The sequence below is a fragment of the Saccopteryx leptura genome, chromosome 5 (assembly GCF_036850995.1).
Source record: "Saccopteryx leptura isolate mSacLep1 chromosome 5, mSacLep1_pri_phased_curated, whole genome shotgun sequence".
Lineage (NCBI taxonomy): Eukaryota > Metazoa > Chordata > Mammalia > Chiroptera > Emballonuridae > Saccopteryx > Saccopteryx leptura.
The window spans coordinates 167,270,346-167,285,052 of record NC_089507.1 but is presented as its reverse complement, the minus strand read 5'-3'; the positions used below and the strand labels follow the sequence as shown (position 1 = coordinate 167,285,052).

At 38.7% G+C, this 14,707-nt stretch overlaps 1 protein-coding gene and 1 pseudogene across 1 annotated transcript in view; both read left to right on the top strand.

The window, feature by feature from the left end:
- The first annotated feature begins 5,073 nt into the window (after nucleotides 1–5,073).
- LOC136406692 (ABC-type organic anion transporter ABCA8-like) overlaps nucleotides 5,074–14,707 on the top strand; it is a 328,883-nt pseudogene continuing 319,249 nt past the window's right edge.
- The window catches only part of LOC136406691 (ABC-type organic anion transporter ABCA8-like), an 89,410-nt gene continuing 79,786 nt past the window's right edge, over nucleotides 5,084–14,707 (top strand). Inside the window, exons 1-3 of the mRNA XM_066386731.1 lie at nucleotides 5,084–5,205; nucleotides 12,471–12,572; nucleotides 13,857–14,061. Coding sequence (XP_066242828.1) covers nucleotides 12,477–12,572; nucleotides 13,857–14,061 — 301 coding nt within the window. The 5' untranslated portion in view covers nucleotides 5,084–5,205; nucleotides 12,471–12,476. The remainder of the gene's footprint in view (nucleotides 5,206–12,470; nucleotides 12,573–13,856; nucleotides 14,062–14,707) is intronic.

Below are 14,707 nucleotides of genomic sequence, written 5' to 3'. Positions count from 1 at the left end.
CATCAGCCTCTGATGTAGGGGATCCTGGTTTGAAAACCCACAGTTGCTGGCTTGAGTGCAGGCTCATTCTGCTTGAGCGAGGCTCACCAGCTTGAACACAGGGTTGCTGTCTTGAATGTGCGATCATAGACATGGACTCCATGGTTGCTGGCTTGAGCCCAAAGGTTGCTGGCATGAGCCCAAGGTCTGTGGCTTGAGCAAGGGGTCAGTCACTCAGCTATATCCCTTCTGGTCAAAGCACATATGAGAAAGCAATCAATGAAAAATTAAGGAGCTGCAACAAAGAATTGATGCTTCTCATCTCCCTTCCTGTCATCTGTCTGTCTCTATCTGTACCTCTCTGTCTGTCTGTCTATCTCTCTCATAAAAATAAAATAAAAAAGAAATTTGGACACAGACATGGTTGTGGTTTTGTTCATTCTTCATCTGTACATGTTGTAAAGACCAAGAAGAAATGTAAACTGCTTTCCTGGATATAATGAGACTTAGGGATAAAATTATCTTCTTGATTACTTTTCAAAAAGTAAGTTCCTCTCTTTCTTACCCCATGGTCTTTATATTATTGAAACCAAACTCAGGCAGGTCCAGCTGCCTGCCACAATGAAAACCAGACTCTGGAGACAAGTGCTGGTGCAAAAGGAAAGAGGTATATTGAAGAGTTGCCAGCCTGAGAAGATGGGGGACGTCTATTCCAAAGACCATCTTAACATTTCCAGTCAGGCTGGCAAGTTTTTTAGGGCTGAAAGAGGGGGAGGGAAAACTGTAGATGTGCTGGACATGTAGGATATCTTCCCAAAAACCATGATGTGGTTCTTTATGGTCAGCATCCTTGAATTCCCATGAAAAGGCGAGCCGCATCAGTTAAATTCTTGTAACTGAAGCCATTTCCTGTCCTTAGCTGTGATGGGAACTGAAATTGCTGGTTCCCTGAAATATTCTGCATACATGCCATAAGCATTTGTTAGTTCTCACCAGACTTGCCAATGTCTTTCACCATCCTAGCTAATATTACTGATTCCCACAACACTACAATGCTACACAGTCAGTTGCATTATGAAAAAACAAACAAGATACCCATGTCCTAAATGCCAAACAACACTGGAAAAATTACTTTTATAATTACTTTAATGTTTAAAAATAGCTCCTGAATTATATTCCATCAGGAAAAAAAGAACTAGGAGACATAAAAACCAAAAAACCAGAGAATAACTGAATATCAATTAATTAGCTTTAATAGATGATTATGTAATAGTCCACCCATTCAATAGTAGAATATATCTTTTTTCAAGTGCATTCACCAAGACAAATCATATTTTGGGTTATAAAACAAGTCTTAACAGATCTGTCATGCAAAATAAAATTTCTTATCATAATGGAATTAAACTAGAAACCATACCAAAATTATAACAGAAAAATCAGGAGATACTTGGAAAGGAAACAGCATATTTCTAAATAATTTATGGGTTAAAGAATAGGTCTTGAGGGAATTAGAAAATATTTGCAACTAAATGAAAATGAGAAGCAGAAGAATGAAAATCCTGATTTCTCAGATGATTGAATCAACCCACGGGCAATTTAGAGCTCTCTGTAAAGCAGGGGTCGGGATCCTATGGCTTACGAGCCAGATGTGGATCTTTTGATGGCTACATCTGGCTCACTGACAAATCTTCAATAAAAAAATAATAACATTAAAAATATAAAACATTCTCATGTATTACAATCCATTCATTTCCTACCGCTCATGTTCATGGTTGCGGGTGGTTGGAGCCAACCACAGCTATCCTCCGGGCAACACCAACTTTTTATTAGATAATGCATAATGTACATGGGTCATTGTGAAGTCAGGAAGTATACTTTCCTCCTTTTAATCAAGTAGTCAGCTAGTTAATTGCAGAAACCCTTTTGACGAAGAAGATGGCTAAAAGAAAAAGAGATGAGGAGTATCATACTTTTCAGCAGGAATGGACAGAGGAATTCACCTTTGTGGAGAGAGAAGGTTCTGTAGGTTCTACTACGCGATGATAAAATTGCATTGATGAAACAGTCAAATATAATGCGGCACTGCAACACATGCTATACTATATTTGCATCAAAATATTTAGCGGGACAGCAGAAAGAAAGCATGTCAAGAGCTACTGTGAAGAGTGCAAGCTAGTCAGTAGCAACTCCGTGTTTGGACCCAACAAGGTGACTGGAAATCGACTAGCTTTGCTGGTGGTTTAGCAATTGTGAGAAACGGAAAGCCATTCACACATGGACAGTATGCCAAAACATTCATACTTGATGTTTCCAATGAACTTTTTGACAACTTTTCGGATAAAGACAAGATAATCAAACGAATAAAAGACATGCCTCTGTTGGCAAGAATTGTTCATGATCGTACCATCATGATGGCAAATCAAATTGAGGCAACACAAGTGAAGGACATAAATGCAGCACCATTCTTTTCTCTCGCTTTGGATGAGTAAACAGACGTAAGCCATTTACCCCAGTTCAGCGTGATTGCAAGGTATGCTGTCGCTGACAGACTATGTGAGGAAAGTCTTGCTGTTTTGCCTATGAAAGATACAACAAGAGAGGAGTATTTATTCAAGTCTTTCAGAATTAGTTAAAGAAAAAATCTACTGATGGATAAACTTATTTTGGGGTGTACTGATGGTGCTCCGTGCATGGTGGGGAAAAACAGAGAATTCATAGTGCTTCTTCATGAACATGAAAAGAGACCCATCCTAAATTTTCACTGCATCCTACATCAGGAGGCACTTTGTGCTCAGATTTGTGGTGAGCAGCTTGGTGAGGTGATGTCGCTGGTCATTCAGGTGGTCAACTTTATTGTTGCCCAAGCTTTAAATGATCTGCTGGATGAAGTTGGGAATAATTACACTGGTCTGCTTCTGCACAGCAATGTGCGTTGGTTGTCAAGAGGGAAGCTGCTCAGCCATTTCGTGGCTTGTCTGAGCAAAATTTGAACTTTTCTTGAAATGAAAAATGTTGAGCATCCTGAGTTAGCTAACACTGAGTGGCTCCTGAAGTTCTACTATCTCGTGGACATGACTGAACATCTGCACCAGCTCAATGTGAAAATGCAAGGCATTAGAAATAGAGTCTTCTCCCTTCAACAAGCAGTGTTTGCATTTGAAAACAAACTGGAACTCTTCATCGCCAACATTGAAACAGGTCGTTTACTACACTTTGAAAAACTGGGAGAGTTTAAAGATGCATGCACAGCAAGTTACCCTGCTCAACATCTTGATCTCCAGCAGCTAGCAGGCTTCACATCTAATCTCCTGCAGTCATTTAAAGCACGCTTTGGAGAATTTCGTGAGCGTACTGTCTTTTTAAGTTTATCACCCATCTACACGAGTGTGCAGTGGAGAGCGCCGACCTGAGTTCCATCCCCGGTGACTCTGTCAGAGATTTTGAGCTACAAGCTGCTGACCTGAAGGCCTCAGACATGTGGGTGAATAAGTTCAAGTCACTGAATGAAGATTTGGAAAGACTTTCACGACAGCAAGCAGAGTTGGTGAGCAAACACAAGTGGGGAGAAATGAAAAAACTTCTACCCGCGGGCCAGCTGATTGTCAAAACTTAGAACGCGCTTCCCATCACATAACACACACTGCAGCATGTGAGTATTCCTGTACTGACAATGTTTGGCTCTAGTATGCATGTGAGCAGTCTCTCTCACATCTAAAGAACATTAAGATCAACCTACAATCATGCTTAATGGGTGGAAGTCTCAATACCTGCATGAAGCTTAACCTCACCACCACATATCAACCAGACTACAAAGCCATCAGCAAAACCATGCAGCACCCGAGTTCGCATTAATGGTAAGAACTACTTTATTCATCATTGGTTAGCAACAGCATAACAATGTTATTAAAAATAATTCAGAGACTTATTGTATTTTAAAAGTGTTGGTCTTGTCTTACCAGGCGGTGGCGCAGTGGATAGAGCATCGGACTGGGATGCGGAAGACCCAGGTTCGAGACCCCGAGGTCCCTAGCTTGAGTGCGGGCTCATCTGGTTTGAGCAAAAACTCACCAGCTTGAGCCCAAGGTCGCTGGCTCAAGCAAGGGGTTACTCAGTCTGCTGAAGGCCGTGGTCAAGGCACATATGAGAAAGCAATCAATGAACAACTAAGGTGTTGTAACCCGCAACGAAAAACTAATGTTTGATGTTTCTCATCTCTCCATTCCTGTCTGTCTGTCCCTGTCTATCCCTCTCTCTGACTCTCTCTCTGTCTCTGAAAAAAAAAAGTGTTGGTCTTACATAAAATGCACACATGTACTTGTATTTAGTGTTAAACATATTGTATGGCTCTCATGGAATTACATTTTAAAATATGTGGCGTTCATGGCTCTCACAGCCAAAAAGGTTCCTGCCCCTGATATAAAGCCTCAATTACAGAATGGATTACTATATTTGATCTCTGTGCAAGTCTGAAATAAGGTGTCTGGTTACCTACTCCCATAATGCCATTTGTTTCTCAAAATGATTGCAGATATAACTAAGGAAATTGCTGGATTTTTGTTTTGTTCAAAATCCTTCATGAGCTCTGGAAGTGTTAAACGGAGCTCAAATGAGAGACATGTCTCCTGTCTCTAGTGAGGTGTCGGTGGCTCATGGAGAGTGGAACAAGGGCTGGGATTGTGCAATCACAGTGGTCTAACGGGATTGCTATCAAAGACTGAGGCCAGTTCTAACAAAAATGTTACATGAAACAGTTGCCTTTTTGAGCAAGTGGAACAAATGTTACCTGTGAAATAGTATTGATTTTTTAAAGCAGAATAACCTGTTGGGAAAATAGACTTTCAAAACATTTTTAACTTTTTGTGCTTTGTTCCTGGGTAAAAATTTGCTTATTCTTAAACTCTCATGCTTGTAATAATTGAATTAAAACATTGAGAATGAAGAAAAAAATGTTTGGATTCCTAGGTTCATAAATAAATATAATTATTCAAATGAACAAGAGCAATAGACCAATAGTCCAAGGGTAGTCACGTGAGTGTGGTGTTTTAGTAGGAACACCAGCATTGAAGCAGAAGCAATCTCCACAGGAGCATTTCACAGAAGTGAAACTGGGAGAGCAACTTCTAGAGTGCAGTACACACCAGGAAACTACATGAATCATTTCCTTTTGATGAAGAAGACCAATTGATAAAATGTGTTTCTAGGTTACGTGCTTCAAATTTCTCAAACGTAAGTTCATTGTCTTTTTTCTGATTTCTTTGGGAGAAGAGGGATTTTTTTTTCTATCACAAAATTATGAATAAGTCTTTAGGAATTCAATGCCAACAACCTGTGGACAAACGTTTTTGAAAACTAATGGAGTATTAGGATGTTATTGGACATCTGGTATTTAATACTGTAAAAATGAAAACATTGAGATAAACTGTAAGTTTTTTAAAACGTATACCACTGTTACATGGTTTAAGCCAGAAATACTGTAGGAATAAGCTGAAATTTGCTAATAGATTATGAAGAACTAAGAATATTGAAAATTAATTTGTACACTTGGATTGTTTTGAAGTTTTTTTACGTTTATTATACAATAACTTGGGGGCATTCTGGATAAACTATGTTTTTTTCTGACTTTGGGATTGTTTACCAAAACATTTAGAAAAATATGAGGGTAGGCACAAGTAGATTTTCGGTTATAAGTATGCAAAATACAATTTATTCTTGTGTTATTATTTATCATTATTGTATTATTTTTTATTGAAACATCTGTAAACCTACTTTTGCCCACCCCTGTGCATTTCTTGGTTTTTTTGTTTTGTTTTTTTCCTCCCTATCTACTTCTAAGAATTTTAGATATGAAAGAGGCTTTCCAGTATTTGTTTTTCCTTGTGTAAACAATGATGTGAGTCAGAAGGTGAAATCTGTAGCTTTTCCTTGTCACGATATTATTTCAGATACACATCCTATGGCAGTGTATAGGACTTTCCTATTCCTACAGTGAAAACATTTAGTTGTGAGGTTAACACCCATGTTACAGGTAAAAAACCAGAGTGGTTACAATTTGAAACTTCTTACTAAGGAATTCATGTGGTTGTTTGTCTTTTGATAAGCTACAAAACAAATGTGAATTTGGGAAAAATATAGTAAGCAATATTAATTACAGTGGACAATCTAAGGGTTGGAGCCAGATAGCGTTTTCATGCTGCACTGGACTGTGGCCCATGCCACGGTAAGGAGTTCACCCTCTGGCCAGTTTACCACCTGCACAGCCCGGCACAGTCCCCTTACAAGTGCCTCTTCTGAATTCTCCGCACTAGGAACAGTCTATGGGGATCCTCTACCCCTCTCACTAGGCACACAGGCCTGATGCTTTTCTCTGATGTTGTTTTTCTAGGAACTGTCTTCTTCCCTCCAGTTGTCACTCCAGGGGCTCTCTCACCTCCTTCCTTGTCCCCTTCCACCTAGACTCGCCTCTCGGCTCCATTAGGCAGCCGCGTGTAGGTTTTTCTTCTGGCAATGCTCTCTGAGGCTCTCTAGGCTAATACACATCCTGTTGGATCCAATTCATGAGCTTTGTATCTAGGAAACAGCACAGCCCTGTGTGTCCTCTTGTTTCATGAATGGAATGAGAGCTTAGGGCTCGGGCACACCCACTCATTATCATGATGGAGGCATTCAGGACAGCCACGGGGTTTCTGTCCCCGGCCAACATGGTGCACACATAGAGGGAGGAGATGGCTTGCTCCAAACTCACACTTAAAGCCAGATTCAGGGTGGAGATGCTGCTCTGTGCTCAAAAGTCTTGACCCATTCTTTCAAGTCACCTGGAATGCTTCCCAGAAAATTGGTGCGCATCCCAGAATCTCTTTACTTTCCATCCCGTTGTGGAGTCCTCCGTGAGCATTCAAGTCCCACTGTTTCCAGGACAGGCTCTGCAAATCATGTTGTGTGATATTGGTCAATTAGGGCAATGAAACTTGTGTATTATTGTTATGCACTAAGACATCTCCTTCTGGGAGGTATTTTGGGGACTTGCTCTAAAAAGAAAAAAATAGTTATAAATTCCCCCACCTCATCCTCACTACCCAACTTCTCCAACACACACACACACACCCCTTTTGCTCAGGGTTGAATGTGCTGAAACGTCACTTGCTGCTTTTACGGGGCGGGGGGGAGTGTAGTCAACAGCTGTCCCCCTGGCACAGTGTCTGCAGGAATAATGCTGCTCTCTGCAGACACCTTCAGAAAGAGCCCTTGGAATGATTTCTCAATGAACTAGTTTACACACAAGTCAGAGGGTCCTGGCTTTTAGACCAGCTGAAGCCTAGCCAAGCCCTGCTCAGGTGGAATTTCTAGTCTGAATCTCAATCTCAAGGTCAAATACACGATAATTTCCCTGTAGGAACCTCTATCTACTAGCAAATCCAATGAACTATATACATGGAAAAACAAATATAATTCATGTACCCTTTAAATTAAAGATTGAGTCAAATTTCAATAATAACCAGAGTGCTCAAAGTTAGAATTCAGCACAGATTAAGTGTATAAAATGTCTTTGCTTTTTGAAGATAAGTTTTCATTTATACAAAAAGATCATTTTCCAGGAAAGGTCAAAATGTAAGGGTAAGAATTAAAAGAATATAAATAATTTACTTATCTTTGAAAGTGGAAGGAAAACATGGAGGAGGGAAGAAAAACTTGATAAAGTTCAATAGAATGTAAGAATATGGACAAAGCTAGAAGCAATGGAAAAGTGTGTTTTATTTATTTTTCTGTGTGTGTGTGACAGAGACAGAGAGAGGGACAGATAGGGACAGACAGACAGGAAGGGAGAGAGATGAGAAGCATCAATTCCGTTGTAGCATGTTAGTTGTTCATTGATTGTTTCTCATATGTGCTTTGACTGGGGGCTCCAGCTGAGCGAGTGACCCCTTGCTCAAGCTGGCGACCTTGGGCTTAAGCTGGTGAGCCTTCTTAAAACCAGTTGAGCCCGTGTTCAAGCCAGCAACCTCGGAGTTTTGAACCTGTGTCCTATGCCTCTCTGTCCGACTATCTATCCACTGCGCCACTGCCTGGTCAGGCAAAAAGCATTTTACATGAGAGTAAAACACAATGAAAGACCCTTTAAAGCAAGAATTTATTCATGATTAGGTTCACCTTTTAAAATTACAGTATCTATCAATTTGGATTTCTAAAAAATATTTCAAATATGAATTTTTTAAACATTAGTCATTTAAAAATTTAGCAAAATTTTAAAAATAAAAGAATAAATGAAGCTATGTTAGGCATATATTAAAATAAAAAAACCTCATGTATCTATGTTATTATCAGAAATAGAAGAAACATACCATTAAAGGTTGAGTAATAAAGCACTGTTTTATCCATCTGATTACTTAGCCTTTTACTGCACGAACTAAAAACTAACAGAAACAGAATAAGAAATTGGTGTCAGCTGATATCAGAATGAAAATTTTTAATAGGATTCTGTCATGAAATAACTAATCTCATACATATAACATAATAAGGGATATAGAAGATTTGAAGAACAAAATTTAAAAGATTGAATATCTATTTACAAAACAACCTAAAAGGGGATACATATTTGTTTCAAGTACACATGGAATATTTCCATGTATTCAAACAGGCTGCACCACCAAGGACATGTCAAGGAATTTCAAAGGCATAGTATATTACCAAGAAATAGTTCCTTGTACCACAATATGATTTTGTTAGAATTCAAAAATAAAAGGTCACTAAGATCAGATGGTGGTGCAGTGGGTAGAGTGATAACCTGGGATGCTGAGGACCCAAGTTTGAAACTCCTAGGTTGCTGGCTTGAGCACAGGCTCACTTGCTTGTGCTCAGGGTTGACAGTTTGAACATGGGATCATAGACGTGACCTCATGGTTACAGGCTTAAGCCCAAGTGTCACTGGCTTGAGCAAGGGGTCACTGGATCAGCCCTCCAGTCAAAGCACATATGAGAAATCAGTCAATGAACAACTTAACTACAAGTTGATGCTTCTCACTTCTTCCTTCCTGTCTGTCTGTTCCTTTTTGTCCCTCTCTGTCTCTCTCTCTTTCTATTCCCCTAAAAAAGAAAAGAAAGGTCAGTAAAATGAAATAAATATCAATATTGCAGAATCTACCCAGACAATGTTAAGTAACGTATCTGAGGTCATAACTTCATTTATATATTACATGGCAAAAAAAGCAACAACTAACATAGAACAATCAGCTTTTATAGCTTAGATGCGTGGGGTGATTTTTAAAATGTTCTGCTGGTCCTGGATTGGCTTGTTTGCTTGTCTGGGGCTTGGCTGGCTATTGTCTGTCCTAGACTACTCTGCACTGGGGTGACTAGGATGCCTCAGCTCTGGTCATGTGTCTTTCACCCTCCAGAGCCCGGACATGCTCTCATAACAATGGAAGAACCACAGGAGCAAGCAGGTACACTCAAAACCTTGTAAGGTCTTAGATCAGAAAAAGAACATCCTCCCTCCTACCTCTGTTTACTGGTCAGAGTCATAGTCTGCTTTTGTGGAAGAAACTCCAGAGTTAGTAGACAATGGGTATAGACACAAGTAGAAGGGACAGATTGGGGCCCATGTGTTGAATAAATGTGATGAGTAGTGGGCACCCTTGTATTCTTCCTGAACTTAGAAGAAAAGCTTTGTTTTGTCATTGGGTATGATGATAGCTGTGGGCTTGTCGTATATGGACTTTATTATGTTCATGTATATTCCTTATATACCTAATTTGTTGAGGATTTTTATCATGAAAGGATGTTGTATTTTGTCAAATGATTTTTTGCATCTATTGAGATGATCATATGATTTTATCTTCCTATTAATATGGTGTGTCACAATTTTTGATTTGCATATGATGAACCATTCTTGCATTTCAGAAATAACTTCTATTTGATCATGTTGTGATCATGTTTTACTATGTGATTGAATTCAGTTTGTGAATATTTTGGTGAGAACTTTTGCATCTATATTCTTCAAGGTTTTCATATATATATATATATATATATATATATATATATATATATATTTTTTTTTTTTTTTTTTTTTACAGAGACAGAGAGAGAGAGTCAGAGAGACTGATAATAGAAACAGCCAGACAGAAACAGAGAGAGATGAGAAGCATCAATCATTAGTTTTTCGTTGTGACACCTTAGTTTTTCATTGATTGCTTTCTCATATGTGCCTTGACTGTGGGGCTACAGCAGACCAAGTAACCTCTTTCTCAAGCCAGTGACCTTGGGTCCAAGTTGGTGAGCTTTTGCTCAAACCAGATGATCCCACACTCAAGCTGGTGACCTCGGGGTCTCAAACCTGGGTCCTCTGCATCTCAGTTCGATGCTCTATCCACTGTGCCACCGACCGGTCAGGAATATTCTTATGATGTTATTATCTGGCTTTGTCACAACAGCAATGATGCCTAATGGAATAAGTTTGAGAGTGTGGCCTCCCTTGAATTTTTGGAAGAGTTTTGAAGGATTGGTATTAATTCTTCCTTAAGTGTTTGGTAGAGTTCACCAGTGAAGTCACCTGGTCCTGGGCTTTTCTTTGTTGGGAGGTTAGTGATTATTGATTCAGTCACCTGATGCATTACTAGTCAGTTTCTACTTTCTATTTTTTAATGATTCAGTTCTGGTAAGTTGTATCTTTTTAGAAATTTATTTATTTCTTCCAGGTTACCCAATTTGTTCACATATGGTTGTTCTTAGTAGTCTTTTATAATCTTCTGTATTTCTGGTACCAGTTGTAAGGTCTCCTCTTTCATTTCTGATTTTATGTATTCATATCTTGCTTTTAGTCTACTTAAAGTTTTATCAGCTTTTTTATCCTTTTTAAAAAACACATTTCTGTTTTCTCAATCTTCACTATTGCTTTTCTGGTCTCCATTTCACCTATTTCAGCTCTGAGCTTTGTCATTTCCTTCTGTGAATTTTGGGATTTTGTTCTTTTCTAGTTTCTTGGGGTATGAGAATTTTTTATAGTATGAATATTTACCACTAGGAACTTCTCAAGTACAGCTGCTTTTGTAGCATCCCATAGATTGTGTTGTGCTGTGTTTGTACGTTCATTTGTTTCAAGATATAAATTGAGCTTCCTCTTGAGGTTTTCCTTGATGTGTTAGTTGTTTAAAGGTGTCCTGTTCAGTTTTCACATATTTGTAAATTTTCCAGCATTTCTCTCATTGTTGATTTCTAATTCCATATCATTATGGTCAGAAGAGATAATTAAAATCATTTTAGTCTTTTTTAATTTTCTAAGTTTTGTGTTGTGGCCTATCATATAATTTATGCCTGTTTGTGTTGGGAGATCTTGGGTTTGTGACAGCTTCCTTTCCCCTCCTTTAGAGATAGCTTCTCTTTTTGTGTCCATAAGAAAACCCAAGGTTCCCAAAGAAAACAGTGGTAACTTATCTTTGCTTAGGAACAAGGACAGCAAGGTTTCTCACTCCACACCAAATGGAAAATGGCAGTTGCTTTTTACACAGAAAAATAGCTGTATGTCCATTCCTTATTAATAATATAAGACTTTTGAGAAAAGCAGTAGAGGAAAAAATGGGACAATTTAAATATTTCCCCCCCAACCCTATTAGTAGTTTGGGTACTGCTTCAACCCTTCCCCAAGATGCAACAGCAGGTCTAGACATACAGTGCTGCCTCTTTGGAGAACACATTCTGAGAAGTGAACTGGTTTGTAGCCTGAGAGCCACTGAGGGGTCTCTGAGGTCTCTTGCTTTGTTCCCATCATTTGTACGAGGACTAAGTGGGGAGATAAGGTGTTGAATAAGGTGTGGTTGTATAAGGTGTGGTTTCAGTCCACCAACTGGTGGAGAGGCCTCAATGGCTGCTACAGGCACAGAGACTGTAGGTAGGGCATGTCTTTGCAATGGGGGAGGGGAGATGAAGCCCTAGAGAGAAGGCTCTAGAATACTGGGCTTCCAGATACACTAGGGCTCCTTCACTCAAGCCCAGGATGAAACGCAGAGTGTGCTGCTCTGTGCAGGCTCTTTTCATTGGAGAAAACCATTCAGTCTGAAGAGTTGAGGGGAAAAATGCATTCTCTATGTTCCAAGTGAATGAACCACTCCAATACCAGGAAGGAGAGCTCTGCTTCCTGAAATGATTCTCCAGTCCCCTCTGCTGACAAAGCTTTCTGTCACCCCAACGGGCAAAGAAAAATACCTACAGGGTCCAGATACATTTCCTTAGAGCATGCTGGAAAGTTAAGAATTCGGAGCTGAGATGCCATGAATTGGTAAGTGGCTCAGTGTGTAACAACAAAAACAACATGACATAGCGAGGGGTGGGAGGAAAAGGGAAGCAGGTTCCAGTATTGAAACACTAACTTTGGAACACTGGGATGCTAAGCACTCATTCGGAATACTGGAGTCATCAGGCTACTCATTTGTGTTCTCAGAGTATTTCTTTTCCTGATGACCTTCACATTCACTTTACCTTCTTTCTTTTTTCCTTAATTACAGGGCAAAATGGATAAGAGAGAGACAAGTGTGTGTCAACAAACTTGGGCCTTATTATGCAAGAACTTTCTTAAAAAATGGAGAATGAAAACGGAGTCCTTAATGGTATGATTCAATATCTGTGTCTCTTAGTAGTTGTAAAGGAAAATGGGCATTCTTTGGGAATAATTGCTGCTTTGTTAATTATCCTCAAATAAATAAATAAATAAATAAATAAATAAATAAATAAATAAATAAAACACCTGTATACAACAGAATAAGTTGTTTCTAAAATTGAAAAAATTTCTCAGATATTTCAATTAACATAGCCTCATAATTTGAGTTCTAAAAACACCGAGGCTGGTCAGGAATAGAGAAACTGATAAGTGTCTTAAATGTCAGTGGTAACACCTTTTGCTAGCGTTCCTACACCCAGAAATTGGGGTAAGATACTGTATTCTGAAGATATCAGATAAAATTAACCAACAGAAATACAAATTTGGTATTTTCTCTTTTTAATGTTTCTATTTTTGTTGGTTTTTTTTATAAAGTAAATCATTCTCTTTAAAAATAATACATAATTTGGAAACATGATTACTTTATTAGAACTTATAATTTTACCAAATAACAAAAATCCAGGTTAAACTTTAGTATCTTTTTTTAAAATCACAAAGGTATACCTAACTGACAGTTTAATGAAGTTGGAATAATATTGTATATCTATTGTGGATTTTTTTCTACAATTATGCATTCAAGACATAAAGTGATTTCTCATTGAAGGTTTTTAAGTGACTAGTATTGATAACTAACCAAAATAGTGTTTCTCAGGTCACCAACATACAATTGAGTTTCCAATATAAGAAACTTAGCATGCAATCAATATTTTATCACTAATTGAGCAATGCCTTGAAACGGTTTCTTGTAACTCATAAGCTTTCTGCAGAATCAAATACAGATATACCCTGGAGGTATTACGGTTCAGTTCCAGATCTCTGTAATAAAGTGAGTATCACAATAAAGCTAGCCAAAATCATTTTGCTGGTAGAGGGCCTTGCCTTTATTGTGAAGAAAAAGAAAAAAAAATCTGTGGCGTCCCATAAAGCAGAGCACAGTAAAGCAAAGTCTGCCTGTACAGCCTGAGAAGGTCACCACAGGAATACCAGCTGATAAGAATTTATAACGCTTGCCACTGTCACCTCTCCTATTTTCATGACAGTGCATGCTTTGAATTCCTTTGAAGAGCTAAATTACACAGACTCCTGAAATTTATACCGTCCATATTTTAAATGGTTTCTAATGTGGAATATTTTGAAATTAAAGAGGTAAACAAGACAAACTCTATTACCAAATGATGTGGATGACTGATTTGAAATTATCACTTTCTTTATTTTTGTCTCTTGCATTGTGTAGGAATGGTTGAACTTCTTGCTCCTTATAATTGTTTTGTACCTGTTTCCTATTCATCATGAACTTCTTGAATTTTCTTCACGGACTTCCATTGACCTGGCACGGTTAGATTCATTTAACCTGTCTACATTTACTATTGCATACACACCTTTCACCAATACAACCCAGCAGATAATGAATAAAGTTGTCTCAGCCCTCTCTGTGCAAGGTGAGTTTTCTAGCAACCTAAGAGGAAATCTGATGTCAATTTTGGTCTGTTTGATTGCAGATGCTTGCATTTCAGTTAATAAACTGTCAATTGTCACAATTTCTAGATTATGTGAAATGTGGATATAGTTTCCCTTTGTTTGAAGTAAGAGGCCATTAATTAATGTTTAAGTCAAAATTGTGAAGTACTTCTAGCCAAGCAAGGGACAAGCACTTAGAATGCACAGTCTTTCAAAACAGAAATCTGCTGCTCTCGTGCAGTATTATTGTAAGGGCACCCATGACTGTTGGTCCACCCTGTCACTGAAAGTTATAAAAGATCTCATATTTTTGCCAACCTCTCTCCATAACTCCACTCTAGCCTCAGTAACTGGTGATGTGTTTGGATTCTGACCTCTGACCTCTCATCTGAATTCAGTCTCTAAAAATCCACCCACTCTGTAATCTGTATTCAGGCCCATGCCATATGGAATTTCATAACCACAGCGCTCAGATTATGTTGAGCTTTTCCTTCCTGTCCTGGCTTCCGTGCACATAGGCCAGGTGGGTGGATGCAGACATCCCAGGCTTTCCTATCACACCATCACTTCCATGTGCATCTGAACGTCGGCAACCTGCCTGCAAACCGTAAACCCACTTTTGATTCA